This window comes from Octopus sinensis, linkage group LG1 (assembly GCF_006345805.1).
Source record: "Octopus sinensis linkage group LG1, ASM634580v1, whole genome shotgun sequence".
Taxonomy (NCBI): Eukaryota; Metazoa; Mollusca; class Cephalopoda; order Octopoda; family Octopodidae; genus Octopus; species Octopus sinensis.
The window spans coordinates 138,067,180-138,088,615 of record NC_042997.1 but is presented as its reverse complement, the minus strand read 5'-3'; the positions used below and the strand labels follow the sequence as shown (position 1 = coordinate 138,088,615).

At 34.8% G+C, this 21,436-nt stretch overlaps 1 protein-coding gene across 1 annotated transcript in view; it reads left to right on the top strand.

Annotated features, from left to right (window-relative positions):
- Nucleotides 1–20,238, top strand: part of LOC115210802 (splicing factor 3B subunit 3) — a 45,198-nt gene extending 24,960 nt beyond the window's left edge. Inside the window, exons 13-28 of the mRNA XM_029779546.2 lie at nt 1,135–1,207; nt 4,269–4,420; nt 4,614–4,769; nt 6,513–6,668; nt 8,353–8,496; nt 9,685–9,807; nt 9,900–10,054; nt 11,201–11,375; nt 12,833–13,038; nt 13,179–13,461; nt 15,250–15,462; nt 16,999–17,097; nt 17,396–17,539; nt 18,440–18,544; nt 19,010–19,105; nt 19,840–20,238. Of these exons, the coding sequence (XP_029635406.1) occupies nt 1,135–1,207; nt 4,269–4,420; nt 4,614–4,769; nt 6,513–6,668; nt 8,353–8,496; nt 9,685–9,807; nt 9,900–10,054; nt 11,201–11,375; nt 12,833–13,038; nt 13,179–13,461; nt 15,250–15,462; nt 16,999–17,097; nt 17,396–17,539; nt 18,440–18,544; nt 19,010–19,105; nt 19,840–19,884 (2,325 nt within the window). The 3' untranslated portion in view covers nt 19,885–20,238. The remainder of the gene's footprint in view (nt 1–1,134; nt 1,208–4,268; nt 4,421–4,613; nt 4,770–6,512; nt 6,669–8,352; nt 8,497–9,684; nt 9,808–9,899; nt 10,055–11,200; nt 11,376–12,832; nt 13,039–13,178; nt 13,462–15,249; nt 15,463–16,998; nt 17,098–17,395; nt 17,540–18,439; nt 18,545–19,009; nt 19,106–19,839) is intronic.
- Nucleotides 20,239–21,436: the final 1,198 nt, after the last annotated feature.

Sequence of the window (21,436 nt, the reverse complement as noted above, 5' to 3'; positions counted from 1 at the left end):
GCCTCCAACAAGGCCTTTTGCAATACCCTTAAAACCAGGAACTTTTCAGCATCCCCTCGTATGTACACATACACACTCAATATATATATATATATGTATGTGTGTATTAAACTCATTTAAACTGATTTCAAATTTTCCTCTTCCTAACCTTCATCAGGGACTGTGCAACGAAGGCTAGCAAGCCGAAACCTCAAAGTTTGTGTCACCCCTTTTGTAAATGTTTAATAAACATGTAGTCTACTATATATATTTATATATATATATATTTGGGCCAATGCTTCTGCTACACACAATGCTCAATGACGTTTCACGAAAAGCTGCTCCACTGATTGGCAGAAAATCAGTCACTGACACACTCCAGTCTCTTATACTGCTACTACAATGGCCTCTGTTTCTTGCAATTGGTTTGGCTCATACCAAATCTACTCAGGCATTCCTGTCCCATGTATCTCTCCTCTCATCACTCATGTCCTTTCTCTCCAGAACATCAATCCTCTGAAATTTCTTTTGACTTGCTGTAGTTTAAGCAGAACATTAAAGGCACCAATCTCACTGGTCTCAAGGGGCTTGCAAAGGCCTTGGGTATTCCCTTTTCCTTCAGATCCAACAAGGGAAAAAATTTTAAAAAAGGTTCTTTTTTAAAACAGTAGGCTGTTGTTTCTAGCATATCAAGAGACTACATTAAAGGGTCTTTCAATAGCTCATATTTCTAGTTGCATAGTTTTCATATTATTTATTAAAATTGCAATTGTGAGCACTCAATGAAAATCACTCAATGTACCATCCCAGAAAAATAAACTATAAAGAACAAATAATTTATTGAGATGTTACAATTGAGCTTTATATATATTATTATTGTACCATTATTATCTAATTCTGATATGGTTGATTACAAGAGTTGCTTAGAATGTAAGCTGTAGTTGAGGGCTTCCTTAATCTTGTAAAATTGTAGATGTTCTATGCCAGTGCTGGCTTCATATTCAGCATTTGATCATCACAAAATTACATGTATTTTTAGTGATAATATTAACCTGGTGCTCTAGAACTGTATTTATCATGTTCTATGTTTCCATTGATTTCTTTTAGAAAGAAATTTTCAACTTCCTTATTATGAATCTATCATTTTATCATTAGGTTTCTGAAATGGCTGTCTCAGAACTTCCAGGTAATCCAAATGCTGTATGGACAGTTAAAAAGAATATTGAAGGTAAAACTATTTATCTGTATTTGGATTGTTCAGTAAAATCTTGTCCTCAGAATTTTGTCTCAGTTTTTAAAAAATTTGCTTTCATCTCTCTTGAATTTCTGCATGCAATTAAGCAATCAATTTTTGTATTTAACGTACAATGTCAATATATTAGAAATGTTGAATAATTGTGTTGATGTCATCAATCGGAATATTTTGGATACTTGGTATTATTAAAATTAATAATAGTAGCAAGCTCGGTAATAGTGAAAGGCTTTTTTTTTTTTTTTATCACAATACATTGGTAATTTGTAGTTTTAGAAGCACATCCAATTGATGTTATTTTAACTACTCTGTTAAAAATAGTACTGGTACTTGTTTTATCAACCTTGAAAGGATGAAAGGCAAAATCGATTTCAGCAGCATTTGAACACAGAATGTAAAGTTTGAAGAAATGCTGCTAAGCATTTTTTTTTCTGACATAGTAATGATTCTGTCAGCTTGCCTTTAATACCTAAGTAATAACGATAAATATACTGGCTAACAATATATTTAATGAAGTTTAAAAGTTGTTAATAATTAAGTTCTTTCTAGAATATTGAGCTTGGTCAGGCTCTATAAAGATACATAACATACTTGCTTTAATCAAACTAATTGGAACAGTTAAACCAACAGCAAACAGTCTGAGCAAATATACGACTTTGATTGAAGGATAAATGACTTATGAAGGTGATAATTGTTTTTAACTTTGGCCAGCAATTTTTGTGGGTTGTGAGGGATTAGTCAATTAAATTGATCCCAATACTTGACTACTGTCTTTATTTATTGATCTGAATGGAAGGCAATGTTGATCTCTGTGAGATTTGAACTCAGAGCATAAAGAGCTTGAAATATTGTCAGGCAACTTGTCTGACTCTAATGATTCTGCCAAAGATTCTGCCAAAGATTGACCTGTGTTCTCTGCCAACAGGTTGAGCACAAGTCAGTTGGCTCTAAGACAAAGGAGAAAGCTTTTATGAAAGGTGCTGGATTCAATGAAGATGATAATATCAGTTATGATGGCAGTATACATTAGCCAGTTACAGAGCCTCTATGTTGTTGCCCTACATGTAAAGAAATAATAGTCAAATTTCCTTGAAATTATACTCTATCATGTTGAATGAAAGAAGGACATGTTGAATAATATAATCAAAAAAAAAATAATTAAAACTGAATGCTCAGTTGGAATGTCTTTCATGATAGGTCTTCGACATCAAGGCTGACCCATCATTAAACAGCAATGACAGTATTCAACTTTTACAAAGATCTTAGCATGATACAGCATTTGATATTTTATCATTTTGTGTTTAGCTTTGCTTAAAAGTTTCAATTTGGCTCTCTTTTGATCATAAATCCTTCACATGTTTGGTGATTATTTGTTTGACATTGGTATGTATATTTGGGATAGGGTTGATTATACTTTACTAAGGAAAAGCATAGAAACAAATTTAAAACTAAAAAGGCTTGTGATGCAAATGGCCGTGTCCATCAGCAAGCCTACACTTTCTCTTTTCAGATGGTGGAATTGGTCTCAGGTAATGCTGCTGGCAGGTTGGTATCCCTATATATTTGAGTTTCTATTAAAACGGCCATCTTTTTCTTATGATTCAGAGACTTCATTATTTTGTAAACTGGTTAAATAATAATTGCTAAAGCAAAGCTATACAAATAAAGCTTTTTCTTTATCAGTTTATAGTAGTTCAGCTCAAAGAGTGTAAGTTTAATCTTTACCTAAAGTTTTTACCCTTTGGTAATAAATCTCTGCATGCTAATTTGGTAGAATTAGTATTATAATCATTATGTTAATAATATAATCAGTGTCTGAAACATTCTGTAGATTGATTTTTCTTTTCTTTTTTAAATGTTTTTCATTCAAATTTCAATGATCTTTAAATAAAAAATGTTTCCTATATTTTCCAGCTACTCACTACATAGAATTTAGTGCAGTTATATTTCTGTGTATGTCTTATAGTTGATCGTTAATACACACACACACACACACCTACATGCTCACATACACAGTGATTTAAAAGTTCCATAAGCATTAATATAAAAATGCTATGATATAAAAAATAAATAAAAAGCTATCAGCCAATATCAGTTGAGTTTCTTAAAATACAGTCTGTTTCCCCTTCTCTATCCTTCCTCTTACTTCCCCGCTACATTCATTAAACCCCTTCCTTGACTCCAGTTCCTCCAGTTGACTGTTGCAACTCAGGAATTCTAGGATAGCTGGGTTAATACTCTGCAGTTCATACTGCCAGTCACCTAGCCTACTCCAGACAGTTGATCTTCGATTGCTTTGACAGTTGAACAAGATTACTGTTACATTGTGCCATTTTTAGGACAATGAATATTTTCTCATCTTTTACTAATGACATTTTTCTGAAATAAATGAAACAGTATATATTGTGGTGGGCATTAGAAAGAGCATTTGGCTGTAGAAACCATACCAAAACAGACTTCGGAGCTCAATACATTTCTCTGGTTTGTTAGATCCTGTCAAACTGTCCAACCCATGCTAGCATGGAAAACATGTTCAATTATGGTGATGCCGATGAATATATATAAATATAAACCTATATAATATACTCATCTGCTCCAAACAAGCATGGAAAAGTAAGTGTTAAATCAGTGGTGATGAATAATAAAATATTATATATATGTATATCAAAAAAATATTTACAAAACAGTAAAGATACTATACAGAGCAATGTAATGGTCACTTTAGCACATTTTAATAATTAGAATGTTAGTTTATTACTATGAGAAAGGTACAAATGCATTTTTAAAGTATGTAGCCTTATTTTTTTTATTGCTTGACTTCATCAGTATAAGTGTATTACATTAATTGGCATATCTATCCCCATATTTTCCTAATCCTTTGTTTATGTAGATGCTGTGTGTAAACCAAATTGTTGTGAATCTGTCTTCCTTTACCTTTCCCATGCATTGAAATGGTTTTATCAAAAGCTTAGAAAGTTTATATTTTAATCAAGTATTAACTCTTCAATTGTTTTGCTTCTGCTTTATGTTCTTCCAGATGAATATGATGCTTATATCATAGTATCTTTCGTCAATGCTACCCTGGTATTGTCCATTGGAGAAACAGTTGAAGAAGTCACAGATTCTGGTTTTCTTGGTACAACCCCTACTTTGTCTTGTTCCCAGCTAGGAGATGATGCACTTGTACAGGTAAGACATGGAATATTTTGTAATCTTTTTGGCATTGGAAATCAGTGTTTTTCTTTTTTTGATAATTATTGTTTATTTATTGCAAATGAATAATTTCTATGTGTAACAACCGTTGGTGCTGCATATAGGCAACCTTTGTCACAGTCTATTGACGTCAGCTGGTTGTTAGCTATTGTTTTGATTCTCATTTCAGATTTATCCTGATGGAATTCGTCATATTCGAGCAGACAAGCGTGTCAATGAGTGGAAGACACCAGGCAAGAAAACTATTGTAAAATGTGCTGTTAACCAGCGCCAGGTTGTTATTGCATTGACTGGGGGAGAATTGGTATATTTTGAGATGGACCCAGTAAGTTTTCTCTTTAAATTTTCCTGTTTTGAGATATGACAACTTTTTGTCCACCAACAATATCTAATTACATTCACTACACATATCAAAGAAACAGTCTTTCAGTATTCTCTCTTATGAACAGCAACCTACAACCAAAATCATCAAACTCACTGCAAATGCTAAACCTCTTTATTTCTGATAATCTCAGTAAGATTACTGAGATTATCGGAGCTCGAACAACCAAACTTTTTTCTCTTCAAGGCTGTAAATTACTTGAAGCTATTCAGTTGCTATTAAGAGATGCCCACATTAGAGTATTACTCACATATTTAGGGAAGGGCAACTATTTTATATACATTCTTCATAGGTACAGGCTTAGCTGTGTAGTGAGAAGTTTGCTCCCCAACCACATGGTCCTGGGTTCAGTTCCACTGCATGGCACCTCGGGCAAATGCTTTCTACTATAACCTCAGGCTGACCAGCTTTGTAAATGGATTTGGTAGATGGAAACTGAAAAAGCCCACCATATATATATATATATATATATATATACACACACACATACATACAACATTAATTTATTTATATGCAAGGACAATACAAACCATCACATGAAATATGTGCATGTATATGTATGCATATATATGTATATGTATCTATATTTGTGTGTGTATATATATATATATATATATATATGTATTTCTCCTTTTATGTGCATTTTCAGTTCTAAAAAACTGTAACCCTCCCAAACTCTATTATTTTCTTTGATTATACTTTTATTTCTCTTTTTATGCATGCTGTAATAAGAATATTGTACTGCAACTACTAATAACTAATTCTGTTATAAGTATATACATGCGTGTGTGTATGTATGTATATATATATATATATATATATATATATATATATATGCACAAATTAGCCCTATGAACTTCTTGGACTATCTTATAAAAACTCTGACGAAGCCTAGAGGCACACCCAAGTACCCTAATTTTATCTACAGATTTACAATACACTGAAAAGATGGAAATAACATATGGGGTACTGTGACCTCTTGGCTGAAACAGCTGTAAGAAATTGCTCTTCTTTCTCTATTCTAGAAATTACTAATACTTTACACATGTATTCATATATCATCTGAACTGTTTAAAATAAATAAATAGAAATACTATAACGTCTAACAACTGATGAATACTACCTCTGGATTCCCTCCATTTTCTTCTTGCCATACAAGCATACAGAGAGAGAGAAGTGTGTGTATGTATATATCTGTCTGTGTTTGACCCCCACCACTGCTTGACAACTGTTGTTGGTTTGGTGTGTTATGTAAATTGACGGTCCAGTAAAAGAAACTAATAGAATAAGTGCCAGACTTTAAAAGAAAATTTATTTTAAACAGTTCAGACAATATATGAATACATGTGTAAAGTATTAGTAATTTCTAGAATAGAGAAAGAAGAGCAATTTCTTACAGCTGTTTCAGCCAGGAGGTTTCAGTAGCCCATATGTTATTTCCACTGGGATTGATTAGTTCAACTAAAATTCCTCAAGACAGTGCCCCAACATAGTCATAGTCTAATGACTGAAACAAGTAAAAGATTATCATCAAATTATTAAGTTTGTGTCCCTGCTTAGAGTCTTTTACCTTACATTCTGTGGTCCATACATTGCTCAGTGACATTGACTGATTAATGGGTTTTTCCATATTTTTAATGACTTGAACTTTATTTAACTTGTTCCTTTTTCTGTTTCCTTTATTAGACAGGTCAGTTGAATGAATATACAGAGAAGAAAGAAATGTCTGCGGATGTTGTGTGTATGGGTCTTGGCCGAGTTCCATCTGGGGAGCAGAGATCCCGATTCCTTGCTGTTGGTTTGGCTGATAACACAGTCCGTATTATTTCATTGGATCCCTCTGTAAGTATACTTTTGCATATAGACAAGCTTGATAGCAGCTATCAGTTTATGTGTAAATGTTAAGATGAATAGCTAATATATTTCATGGTGGACTGTTCCTTTCTTTTTGCTCTAAAGTCGATGGCTTACATATTCTTAGTCATACGGACTGTAGCAAATAATCTACCTTACCAAAAATGTCAGTAAACTAACTTAGTCCTCAATATCATGCTCCAGTTTCTTTTTATTGCTGCATTCATAGCGTTGACCTCTTTGAATACCACAACTTAAATTATTGTCTCAGGTCAAGAGGTGAAATGTAACTAATATTCCTGCGTGCAGCTACTATGTCAGCTTTGAGTCAAGTCATTGCAGATTAAAAAGGCATCCATTTTCCATGATGGCATGGGTTGAACTATATATATATATGTAATAGCAAATGCTCTTAACCACTACGCCATATACCCACGGGCATATGGCGTAGTGGTTAAGAGCGCGGGCTACTAACCCCAAAATTCTGAGTTCAATTCCAGGCAGTGACCTGAATAATAATAATAATAATAATAATAATAACAACATTGAAAAATACCTTAGGAATGAGAACCTAGGTTCAAAATTTCCCTAAGACACTTGATGAAGGCTAGAGGGTATATCAGCTGAAATGTTGTGTTAACAACAAACGAGATGAGGACAAATATCCGTCAATTGTAAATAATGTAAATAATCTCTATATCTTCCATCGAAAATCCTCAAATTCTGAATCAGTGCTTGATAGCATGAAACCCCTATCCATTTTCAAAACTGAAAAAAATTGATGTGGGAAAAAAATCTCCTAAAATTCACCAAGTTCAGATATCATGTCAAACAATGTCAGATATTATAACTCAACTATTTACAAAGTGAAATCACATGTTTTCAGGAATGTACTAATGAGATTTGTGTTCAAATTCACATTTAAATAACAATGGGTTGGTCATTTGAACCAAAAAACTTTTAGGCCGGCTATGGTTGGGTTGGTATCGAAAGGTTTAAACTGAATTTAAAGTAAAACCATATTGGTAGGGTATCAATAAATGCTTTGTTATAATTGCTCATCTTAGTTTTGGACTGCAGGCCCGATTAGCCCTCTGCAGGAGCTAGCTTAAAAGTCCGCACAAACTGCAGCTTCTAAACAACTATAATATATACATACACACACACATAGATAGACAGATAGAGAAAAAAAGAAGTTTTAATTTGTCTTTATTTTAGAATGAGGTAATAGAAATAAAATAATTATATTCTTGTACTAAAGATAAAATAAACTAATTTAGCTTTTGTATTTTGAATTTTTAATCAAATTTGGTGAAGTGTAAATAAAACCATATTTTGATTGTCTCCAGATGGCATATGTATAGGTGTGTATTTATGTGTACTCTTTAAAGATTTTGTTCATGTTAATTAAAACTGAAAGCTTTATTGCATACTAGTTATCATAAGTTCATATTCTCTGAGTACCTGGTGAGTCATTTTTCTTAGTACCAAAATAAGATAGGTACCGATAATATTGTATGAAGTTAATTTAATCACTACTTGGCTATTGATCATGCACCTTGTTGGAAGAAATAATTACCTTGTTGATGAATATACGCTACTGTTTAATTTTATCTTAAATTCAATTTATTGATAATCGTCAAAGTTAGTGTATTATTAATTTTTGTTTCAGGACTGTCTTTCACCACTGAGTATGCAAGCTTTACCTGCTCCTCCTGAGGCCTTGTGTATTGTAGAAATGGGTAATGCAGAAACTATTGAAGAGACACGAGAAGGTGGATCACAGGGTGGACTTTTCCTCAATATTGGCTTACAGGTTAGAACATACATTTTCTGCTGAAATTCACTCACTCATGAAGCATTCGTTATTATAGCAGCAATTCCGATAATGTTAGTTTTACTCTGGACATTTGAGTGATTTTAATTATATTGTATCACATATTTTATTCCTAGTTCTGGGCTGTGTGTGTGTGTGTGTGTGTGTGTGTGTGTGTGTGTGTGTGTGTGTGTGTGTGTGTGTGTGTGTGTGTGAGAGAGAGAGAGAGAGATCATCACCACCATGTTCACTTTTCTGTACAGGATATCTGTTTCCAAGCAAGGTAATATTTCCCCATAGCTTGATATCTTTTCATAGAAGATGGGTGAAGGTCACCACTTGTATGACAGTGATACTCATTTACAGCTACCATGTAATATCAAGACAAAATGTCATAAACAAAGTGTACTGGGTGCTTTTTGCATGACACCAGCATCTTCAAGATAAAGTCCTCTCAACTAGTTGAGGGAGTAGTGCATGACCAGGTCTATATGTATGGATGGCCTTGATTTTACTTAACTTGGCATGTCTTCTCAAGTACAACAAATTGCCAGAAGTCCTGGTCCCTTGTCATCTCCTTAGTGAGGCCCAATGCCTGAAGATCCTCTCTCAATATTTCATCCCATCTTCCTAGGTGTACCCCTTCAACAGGTTTCCTCCACAATTAGAGATTGGTACTACTTTATGCAGTTGTTCTCATATATATATATAATGTATGTATTTATATGATATGCTTCTTTCAGTTTATGTTTATCAAATTCACTGTCAAGGGATTGATCATCCTGGGGCCTACAGTAGCAGACACTTGCCCATGTAGCTGGGAAGTGATTGCCTCTGTTATCTTCATTCACCTCTGCTATTACCAATCACTTCTCTGCTGACTTCATTCCCAAATATCCCTGCTTTTCCCATAACATTTTCGCATCGTATTTCTGTCTTTTCCATCCTCCCACCATTCTTGTCCTTCTGATGTCTTGCTTCCCCATCTGGTGAAGTATTTCAACTTTGTGATTATAGATTCAACTGGGTTCAACATTGTCTTTCATCTCTCCTGAGTCAGTAATTCATAAAGCAGACTGATTTTATCACCTATCACCATCAACATGCATAAAACAAACATACAGAATTGACCTTGTGTTTAGTCAAAAAAAAAAATCATTTCCTGAAATTCTTTTTTTTTTTTTACAGAATGGTGTATTGCTGCGTACCGTGTTAGACACAGTCACTGGAGACTTATCAGACACTAGAACCAGATATTTGGGTTCCCGTCCTGTCAAACTATTTAGAATCACTATGCAAGGGTCAGAAGCTGTAAGTATTCATCAACATTGTTGCTACTTCATCTACTTTAATTTCAAATATTTCTTTTTGAAAATGATTCTTCAACTTTTTGTTCCCTGCAGGTTTTGGCCATGTCTAGCAGGTCCTGGTTAAGTTACACTTACCAAAATCGATTCCATCTTACACCGCTTTCATATGAAACCTTGGAATATGCCTCTGGATTTGCCTCTGAACAATGTCCAGAAGGTATTGTAGCTATTTCAACCAACACTCTCAGGTAAGCCAGATATGATATAAATAAGTTGATATTCACAGCTTAAAAATGTATTATGAGTTGATCTCCTGTCAGGGATCTTACAAGAAGGTAAAATAAATGTTAGTTGGTTAATCAGACCCAACTGGTTAACATATCAGTGAAATTAAAATATATGTGCTTTCAGAAGAGAATTAATCTGTTGTGAATTTGAATCTACTGCAAATATTTATTGCGTTTCTGAACAAGAAAGACACTTTATATGCTATAGTTCTTCTTTTTGCTATTGGAAATCTTAAAGCATATTCTTAAACTTTATATATTCCCGGAAAATTTAATGGAAAAAAATCACTCCAGTGTATCCTTTTACAACAAAATCTTTTAGGTACTTCATCTTCGGGATCTATACTTTAATATTATTATGTTCATATCACTCTGAGGTTCAATTATTTTGTTTTTGCCCTCTAGAATTGATGAAATAAAGTACCTGTCATGTACTGGGGTCACTAATTGACTTACTTCCCACTCCTGAACCATTGGACCATATGCCTATGTAAGAAATTTTGGAGCAGAGAATTGACAAAATTGTTGGAACTTCAGACAGAATACCTTGTGATAATCTGTCTAGCTCTTCACGTTCTGAGTTCAAATTCCACTTTCAGCTTTTTGTGATAAACAAAATAGAATACCATTCATGTACTGGGAATGAAGGGCATCCAGTAATAGAAACTATTGGAAAGCAGACGTTGGAATTTATTTTTGACTCATTAAATCCTTGTCAAGACCGTCCAACACCTGCCAGTATGGAACATGAATGTTAAATAGTGATGGTGATGATGATGATGTACCTAATTTAGAAACTATTATTATTACTTATTTATTTATTTATTGAATAATATTTAGAAAGCTTTTGGTCAAATTCATATAAAATTTGTTACTGAATTCTTTCTCTTGTCCCCACAAATTTTTTGAATTTATGATAGAGCAACTGTCAAGAGTTAGAAGTGTAGAACATATTTCACCATCTAATTTTCAGCTAAAAGTAATTTGTAAAGTCCATCTGATCCATGCCAACATGAGATCTCTGAACCATTTTTCCAATGTGAAGTAAGAGTTGACTTTTACACTGTTCAAAAACTTATAAATTGTATTTGATTTACTTTCTTTCAGGATTTTAGCTTTGGAGAAACTAGGTGCTGTCTTTAATCAAGTTTCATGGCCATTGCAGTACACTCCAAGGAAATTTATCATTCATCAAGATTCCAACAACCTTATCATCATTGAAACTGACCATAATGCTTATACTGAATCAACAAAACAGCAACGCAAACAACAAATGGCTGAGGTTGGTTTGTTAAGTTAATTTCTCTTAATCAAAAATGTCCTGTGGGTTGTTGTGTATGAATTTACCCTGTTTCCAGATATTCCCACACACCCCTATATAAATTCAGGGTAGCCATGTATTTTTTCCATTGCAAGACACTTCTGCTTGTCCCTAACATAAAATTTCACTATCTTCTCAAATACTTCCCACACTTATTCTTCCTTTTTAGCAAGTTACTTGGCAACCCCCACTAGTGCTAGTGGTATGAAGAAAGAACTCATACTATAAAGTGGTTGGCATTAGGAAGGGTACCCAGCTGACATGGAGTGCAATGTAGGCCTGTGGCTCACCAGATTGTCAAACTATCCAACCCATGCCAGCATGGAAATCAGGCATTAACTGATGATGATGATGATCTTGTGTTTTGGAGTTTTTTTGACATCATTATCACCCTCATCAACATAGTCACCAATATCATCACTATTATGTTCTATTTGACAAGGTCTGATTGATTAGAATTCTCACTTGTAGAAAAAGTGAACTGATGGCATTGTTAGGTGTTGTTAGAAGTCCAGAACATCAGATGTATTTTGGTTTCATTCAACATGGAACCACACTGCATATATTGTTATACAATGTTTGATTGTGCATAGTAAATTATAGTAGTTTAAAACATTTCACAAATCTAGCTGAATGTACCATTATTTCAATCAGGCAATGGTCTGAGGGTGATGCCCTATATTCTATCGTACAACAGTCTAAGCTATAATAAAACTAGTGTTATACTATTATAATTACAGTCTGTTACAGGAGTTATTAACCCTTTAGCATTTAAACTGGCCATTATTAGGCCCAAATATTCTAACTGTTTTATGTTCAAACCAGCCAAGTCAACTCTCTTGCACCTATCCTACAATGTCATTCTAAAAATAAACAATCATATCATCAACCTCTTGAAGACATGAGATAATGTATGATTAATTTAAAATAATATGAATAAAAAAGCATTGCATTTGACAAAGTAATCTGAATGCTAAAGGATTAAAGAATGTTTTTGCGATTATAATTTCTGTTTATGTTGGTGCAGTTGTGCCTGTGTGATTAAGAAACTTGCTACCCAACCATGTGATCTTGGGTTCAGTCCCACTGTATGGAACTTAGGGAGTATTCTGCTATAATCCCGAGCCAACCAAAATCTTGTGAGTGGATTTGGTTGACGGAAATTGAAAGAAGCCCATTTTGTTCGTGTGCATCCTTCTCCTTGATGGTTGTAAATGAGCATGGTTTTTATGTCAATGCTTCTGTGAAGAATGTGTCTGGCCATGGGAAATTATTACTTTGCTTGGAAACAGGTGAGGGTTGGTGACAGGAAATGCATCCAACTGTAAAAAAGTTTACCATGACAAATTCTCTCTGACTGATGCAAGTGTGGAAAAGTGAACATTAAATGACGACATTATATAATTTCCAATTTTTAGGAGATGATAGAAGCTGCACAAGAAGACGAGCGACAACTAGCTGCTAAAATGGCTGATGCTTTCTTGGAAGAAGACCTTCCTGAGAACACTTTTGGTGCTGCCAAGGCTGGTACTGGCATGTGGGCGTCTGTTGTTCGTATCATTAATCCAATTTCAGGAGAGACTTTAGATAAAGTATCTCTTGATCAGAATGAAGCTGCACACAGGTTTGTTTAACATGTTCCTTACATTTCTCTATTTTATCTTATGTTTTATTTCCATTTTAATTTCTTTATAAATTATTCATAAATTGAACTGATTATTTCTAATGGAATTTACAATCTTCAATTTTTCTTTCCCCCTCTAGCATTGCCCTTGTGCGGTTTTCATGCGCCAGTGATGACATGCATGTGCTTGTAGGAACAGCAAAGGAATTAGTACTGAACCCACGTTCTCTCAGTGGGGGTTTTATCTATTGTTACAAACTTCTGAATTCTGGAGAGAAGCTAGAGTTTGTACATAAGACTGTGGTCGATGAGCTTCCTGGTGCCATTGCTTCATTCCAAGGCCGAGCCTTAATAGGAACTGGCCGATATCTTCGTATATATGATCTTGGGAAGAAAAAGCTGCTCAGAAAATGTGAAAATAAGGTATTGTCTTTTTTTCTTTATATATATATATATATATATATATATATCATCATCATCATTTAGCGTCCGTTTTCCATGCTAGCATGGATATATATATATATATATAATATATATATATATATATATATATATATATATCTATACACATGCATGCACACACACACACACACACACACACACAATATATGTATGAGGGGGTGCTGTAAAGTTCCTAGCCTTGGGTAAAAGAAAATACAAGAGGATCAGTTAATTATGATTCTATTCAACAACATATTCCCCTCTCAAATTTACACACTTATTGCAGCAGTCCTTATGTTTTTCTAAGCTGTGCAAAAGAACTCGGAATGTTGGGCCTCCAATCAGGCCTTTTGCGATACCCTTAAAGCCAGGATCTTTTCAGCACCCCCTTGTATGTCTACAGTATGTATATATAATGTATATATACATATTATTTCATATTTTAATTTAAGTGAACTAAAATAGTGAAATGGAGTTATTAGAAATGTTTAGTAGTAATTAGTTATTGACCTGACTTAAAAATGATTGATGTTTCTAATATACTTTGTACAGCTATGTTTGATTCTTGTATGTGTAGCAAAATGACAATAGCCAGTGGTATCCAAATGGTTTAATAAATTTGCTGTAACAAAGACAATATGAATTCTTTCTACCATAATCATCAAAATATATGAAATGGTTCAGAAGGTGTGGTTTTATGTGCAAATCAACAGAAAGTATTTGGTGTATTCTTGATAGTTCAAGTCACTTAACTGTTTTGAATGTTGTCACTCGGGTCATCTGAGATTGCTGACTATAGTAAATGGTATTTAATCCACTGGAAGTTTGCATCATTCATGTATTGTAAATTGGTGCAGACAGGGCTGTCATCATCATCATCGTTTAACGTCCGCTTTCCATGCTAGCATGGGTTGGACGGTTCAACTGGGGTCTGGGAAGCCTGAAGGCTGCACCAGGCCAGTCAGATCTGGTGGTGTTTCTACAGTTGGATGCCCTTCCTAAAGCCAACCACTCCGTGAGTGCAGTGGGTGCTTTTTATGTGCCACCGACACAGGTGCCAGACGAGGCTGGCGAACGGCCACGCTTGGATGGTATTTTTTATGTCCCACCGACACAGGTGCCAGACGAGGCTGGCGAACAGCCACACTCGGATGGTGTTTTTTACGTGCCACCGGCACAGAGGCCAGGCAAGGCTGACACGGCCATGATCGGATGGTGTTTGTTACGTGCCCACAGCATGGAGGCCAGTCGATGCGGTACTGGCTACGGCCACGTTCGGATGGTTTTCTTATGTGCCACAAAATACAAATTCCATTGTTGTTCATCGATTTTGATTTGATTTGATTGTGAAGTTTTGTTTGATCTTTCAGCCCCATAGTGCAACAGCTGTGCAGAAGCTCACAGATGTCTATTGATGAATGATGGCAAACATGATAAGAAATTTACAAAACCATTGCTTTCTGAATGCAGTCCCTTGTGATATTCGTTCTGCATCAAAGTACAGACATTCCCTTGTCATTCTTGCCAATAGAGAAGCAATGGTTGAACTACTAGAAACTTGTAACTAATGATGCCATTGTTCACTGATTGTGACTGAAAATAAATGAGTGGAATCTAATAGTGCTCTTTTAGAGTTCGGAGATATTGACATGTTTTATTTATTAGAACTGTCAGAATTTAGTTTTGAGAGCAAGGTAAAATGAAGTCATTCTGTGATTGAAGTAATAATCATCTATGTATAATATTTTTTCTTTTCTCTAAATATTTCAGCGTATTCCAAACTTTATCATGAGTATTTTAACATTGGGTCACCGGATTGTTGTCTCTGATATCCAAGAAAGTATTAATTTTGTCCGTTACAAACGACCTGAGAACCAACTAATTGTATTTGCTGATGACACGACACCTCGTTGGGTAACCAGTTCATGTCTACTTGACTACGATACTGTGGCAACTGCAGATAAATTTGGTAACATCACAGTGGTAAGTTTGAATACAGTTATGGCCATTGTTTGACTTGTTTCAGTATGAAGATACATTGAATGAATTCTTCTGAAGATTCACATATTCCTCTTATGGAACTGTGCTTTGCCATGGACATTGTAGTAAAGAAAAAGAGAGAAACTGACTCAGTGCTGAAATATTTTACTGGAAATTTGTTGTTCAGTAGTTTCCAGTGCTTACATAGAATTATCTTGTGCAGAAAACTATTAAGAAAAAGAACTGTTTCTAGTGCTGTCAGTATCAAAATTTTCTACTACTGAATATTGACCTCATTAAAACATGGCTGTTCTCCGAAATAATTGAAACCATAAAGATAGTTTAACCCTTTAGCATTTAAACCAACCATATCTGGCCAAAATAACCTACCAGTTTTATCTTGAAACTGGACAGATCTGGCCGCTTACATCTACCCTACAATGTCATTCTCAAAATAAACAATCACATCATTGAAATCTCAAAGCTACAAAGTAATGCATGACTAATTCAAATCAATGTGAATAAATAAGCATAAGATTTGACAGAGAAAGCTGAATGCTAAAGGGTTAAAACCTTCAATCAAAAGAAATAACTTTTACATAGCAGCACATACTCGTAATTAGTTTCAGTGCATGGTTGTTTTCAAATTGTGTAATGCACTTGATATAATCATCATTAAAGTCACTATGCTGGGTTACTTAAACCATACTTTAAATCTTTAGCATTCAGATTCTGTCAAATATAATGCTTATTTATTCACATTATTTTGAATCAATCATAAATTATCTTGTAGCTTTGAGATTTCAAATGATGTGATTCTTTTACTTGTTTCAGTCATTAGACTGCAGCCATGCTGGGGCACTGCCTTGAGGAATTTTAGTTGAATGAATCAACCCCAGTGCTTTTTTTCTAAGCTTGGTACTTATTCTATTGGTTTTTTTTTACCAGACCGCTAAGTTATGGGGTTGTAAATATATTACATACACGATGAGCTTCTTTCAGTTTCCATCTATCAGATCCACTCACAAGGCTGAAGCTGTAGTAGAAGACACTTGCCCAAGGTACCAAGCAGTGGTTGGGAAGCAAACTTCTTACCACACAGCGACTCCTGTGCCTGATTGTTTACTTTTAGAATGACATTGCTGTTTAGGTCTGAGAGGCCAGGCTTGTTCTAACTTAAACAGGTAGAATGAATATTTGGGCAGTTTAAATGGTAATGGGTAAATCATATTGCTTAGATTTTTTGCAGATTTACTAGTGTATTTTTTTATGGATGGATTTAGTGGACAGTTGTAAACAAATGATTCTGGTTTGATTTATTAAAACATAGCTATGACTGATCGATACAGTTTGCTATCATTTCACTGGCAAAATGAACTCACTACTTTGCATTACTGAAATAGAATGTGTCTTTTTTCTAATGGTATGTTGATGTAGATGATCCATAAACATAATAATTTTAATTGAGGTACTGTTTTAGCTGATTAGGTTGGTTGCTAATGAAACTTCATGATATAACAAATCTTTCTTTCTGCTTAGATTCGTTTACCTCCTGACGTCTGTGATGAAGTTGAAGAAGATCCAACTGGTAACAAAGCACTTTGGGATCGAGGTTTACTTAATGGTGCTTCTCAAAAGGTTTGTACTTGAGAGTTCATTTCTTGTGTGTGTATGTGTGTGTGTGTGTGGTATTTTTTCAGGCAAAACAAAAGATCCTTAAGACGTTTTATTTCAAACAAATTGCTCCTTTGGTAAAGCTTTTTTTGTTTTATAAATAATAAATTAATCTTTGTAATGTTTTTGAAAAAAGTTACACTACATTCACATATGCTTAATTGTAACAAATGTTTTATTAAATGAATGAATTTATAAGCTTCCTTTAAAAACAGATATGTAGCTATAATATTTTTTTATATATTTGATCTTTTGTTTTTAGGCTGATGTCATTGCTAACTTTCATGTCGGTGAAGTAGTGACATCTTTACAGAAGGCTACCCTCATCCCTGGTGGATCAGAGTCCTTGGTCTATACAACATTATCTGGCAGTATTGGAATGCTAGTTCCTTTCACTTCACATGAGGTATGTTGAATCTCTTTCTAGAAATATTTTTAAGAATGTATTTTATTCCACAATAACCTACTATTGTTCACATTATCTAGCCTTAATTATTATTGAAATTCAGCTCAGCAATTATTTGCTGCTCAACCTTCAGTCCCCTCCTCCAAAATTTCAGGCCTTGTGCCTTTAGTAGAAATGATTATTAGTTAATCATTTTAAGGTGGTGATTAGCACACTGGGCAAAATGCTTAGCAGCCTTTCATTCATCTTTCCTTTCTGAGTTCAAATTCCACTGAGTTTGACTTTGTCTTTCATCTTCTCGGGGCTGATAAATAAGTACAAGTTGAGCACTGGGGTCAAGGTAACTGACTTACCCTCTCTCCCAAACTTGCTGGCCTTGTGCCAAAATTTGAAACCATTATTATTTAATTATTGTCACCTTGCTCAGTCATACTCCTTGTTAAGCAAAGCTCCTATTGCCAAAGTGGAAGACAACAACTATAAAAATTGCAACTGTGTAACTGTATCAAAGCTACACTCACATGACAATTCTTAATAATTCTTAATTCATACACAAAGTTCACACACACACAGACCATACATACACAAATACATTATTCAAACATTGTTTACATATGCTTGATTAACAGACAATCAGACAACCTTCAGAAAAGTGGAAATCTCATATTTGAAGCTAGCAGGATTACCTGTTTCCCTAGAGAAGTAGCGTTTCATGGATTGACTTTAGTTGATGAGTGCCAGTGATTAAATGTTTAATGTTTCTTGCAAGACATTTTTTCAGGAATTGATTGGTTGTTACCTTTAGTTGTGTTATCTGATTTCTCCCCCCACCCCACTCCATCTCATTATACAAAATACATTTTTATATTCATTTCCATTTGAATGTGTTTTGTTTTCCAGGACCATGACTTTTTCCAGCATTTAGAGATGTACATGCGCTCAGAACATCCTCCACTTTGTGGTCGAGATCATCTTTCTTTCCGTTCATATTACTTCCCTGTCAAGGTAAAAAAGCATTTCTCTTAACTTTATCTAACTTGGTAGCCACTGTAAATGACTACTGAAGGTGAGGAAAGTAATGCTGGTGGTGCCATTACCCTCATCTTCATTGTTAGCTGTAACAAAAATTAAACATTGCAGTAGATTTTTAGAAGTGGTACAATTAGTGAATTATTTAAGTGTTGACCCATTTTTAGTGTGAATATTTTGCTTTAGATGTTTCTGCAGAAAAAAATCATTATAACAGTGTTACTTATTAGTTTTGTAATGATATACTTCATAAGGAAGCACATTTATTGATGGCTGTTGATGTTGGTAATATTTTTGGCAGTAACTGATTCTGTTTGTATAAAGTCTTTAAAAAACATTACCTACCCCCTACTAACAATGATTATGTAATTTTTTTTCTTAAGATTTCTATTAATTATATTTTAGTATTTTACTTCTATCTTTTTTCTGTTATCCTTTCAGAATGTCATTGATGGCGACCTCTGTGAGATGTTCAACTCCATGGATGTTGGAAAGCAAAAAGGCGTTTGTGACGATTTAGACCGTACCCCTAGTGAGGTAAGAATACATTGCTTTTAATCTGTTCAGTATTCATTTAATTCTCATCCCATCTTGGGAAATATCAATGTGGTTTAGAGTCCTCAGAGCAGAATGTTAATCGTAGAGCCAAGTTAAGAAAAATTAGAGATTTGAGTGTGGCAGGGGAGTACCTGCTATTCCCAACTTATTCTTTTAGTCAGCAAGGGTATTCACTTTGCTTAATCAGATTCTTCCTTCTTAGAACTGCTTTCCTTTTTACCTTGGGTTGGACAGACTGTTGTGGTCTGAATCAGTTTTTATTTAAGAGTCTCTGCTCTTGCTAGATGGGCCAGAGAGCCACATTTCACTGTTTCATTTTCAGTTTGGTTTCTATGACTAGACACCCTTCCTATCACCAACCAATTTACAAAAAGCAATCAGTTCATTCTGCTGGGTGGTTGGTGTTAGGAAGCTGTAAAATCCACATCAAAACTGACACAGAAGTCTGGTGCAGTCTTCTGCCTGACCAGCTGCTGTCAAACCACCCAACCCATGCCAGCATGGAAGGTGGACGTTAAATGACGATGATGATCAGGTGCATTAGATTGTGGTACTAGTACTAAAGAGATCATGCCCTCAATAGGAACAATCAAATTAAAGGGCCCTTTCCATCAAACTTTGTCTTCATTTGTTTATCAACCATTTTAGAGAATGTACTATGGAATGGATATGTGTGTTCCTATATTAAAATATCTCTTTCATTTCTTTTGCAGGTCTCTAAGAAATTGGAGGATACCAGAACTCGTTATGCCTTCTAGAGCAGAGTATTTTTGGAACAAGAAATACTGACAGCTGACACTACAACAGGGATCATTTTTCATTTTGTCCTCCTGTCCACCTCAACCTGACATCAGTAGGAATTGTTTTACTCTTTGGACAATTGCGGTTATGCATTTTCCTGCCAAACTAAATGAATTTCAAGAAAATCATCCTGATGGGTTTTTCTTTTCTTGGCACGCAAACTAGGAAACAGCAGCAGTCTAGAAATTGGGAGTTTTTTTTTTCTGAACATTTTGTAAATATTTTCACAGTGACATCTCTTCTACTATCACCATCATCACTGATAATAATAATGATAATAATAATAATAATAAAAAGACTTATTTAATTATCTACAGTATTTGATTTTAGTATTTCTAACCTGTTCTTGAATTTCTTTCTACATCCACTCCAACCATTTCAGTGTAAGGAGAATGTTTTTATTATTCATGTGTGTATGTACCATCATCATCTTCATCATTATCAACAACAACAAATGGAACTTGTTGAGGCAGATGCTCTTCCAGTCACCAATCCTTACCTATTTCCAAACATGGTAATATCTTCCATGGTCAGGCATGGTTTCCCTGGATGACTGGAAACAAACAACTTCATTTGTATAATGGCAAAGCTTGCTTACAACTATCACATAATGTCAAGGACATGGGTACACACAAACACATACCTGTGCACAACATACGCATAAACACATACATACTTGCATACATCAACTAACTTGCACATTACAAATACATTCTGTAAGTGGAACAGTAAAAACATGCAAGACTCCTCCAGTATAAAATCTGACATTGTTTTTGTTATCTACATTCCAGTGATGAAGCTTTGTATCTTGGTTAGAAAACAACTCCTTCAGCAGAAGAATTTAAATAATTATAAACAGAAGAGGATGTACACTGCACACACTAAACTTCTTTTTCAGTTTTCATCTACCAAATCCACACTCACAAGACTTGCAGAGCTGGCAGAATCATTGGTACGTTGGGCAAAATGCTTAGTGACATTTTGTCTGTCTTTATGATATGAATTCAAATTCCACCAGGGTCAACTTTGCTTTTCATCCTTTCAGGGTCGATAAAATAAGTATTTGTTGAGCACTGGGGTTGATGTAATTGACCTACTCCCTCCCCTGAAATTGCTGGCCTTGTGGTAAAAAATTTGAAATCAATATATACTTTCATTTTAAGTTCCCCTTCAAAGCACAAGTCCAGGCAAGGTTGTTTATGGAAGACCAGTGGTCGCCCATGCATACCAGCCTCCCCTCTCCACACCATCAATGTTATCCAAAGGAAAGGCAAAGGCCAATATAGCTAGGCTCCAGTGACGTTGTGACTCATTTCTTCATCTGAGTGAACTGGAGCAACATGAAACAATGTGTCTTGCTCAAGAACATGACACAGCCCAGTTCGAGAACCAAACTTACTACCTTATGCTTGTTAGCCTTACGCTCTAACCACTGAGCCATGCACCTTCACTTGAGAAGAACAACTAACGGTATATTAGTTTAATCCCTTGTAGATGGATTTAGTACTG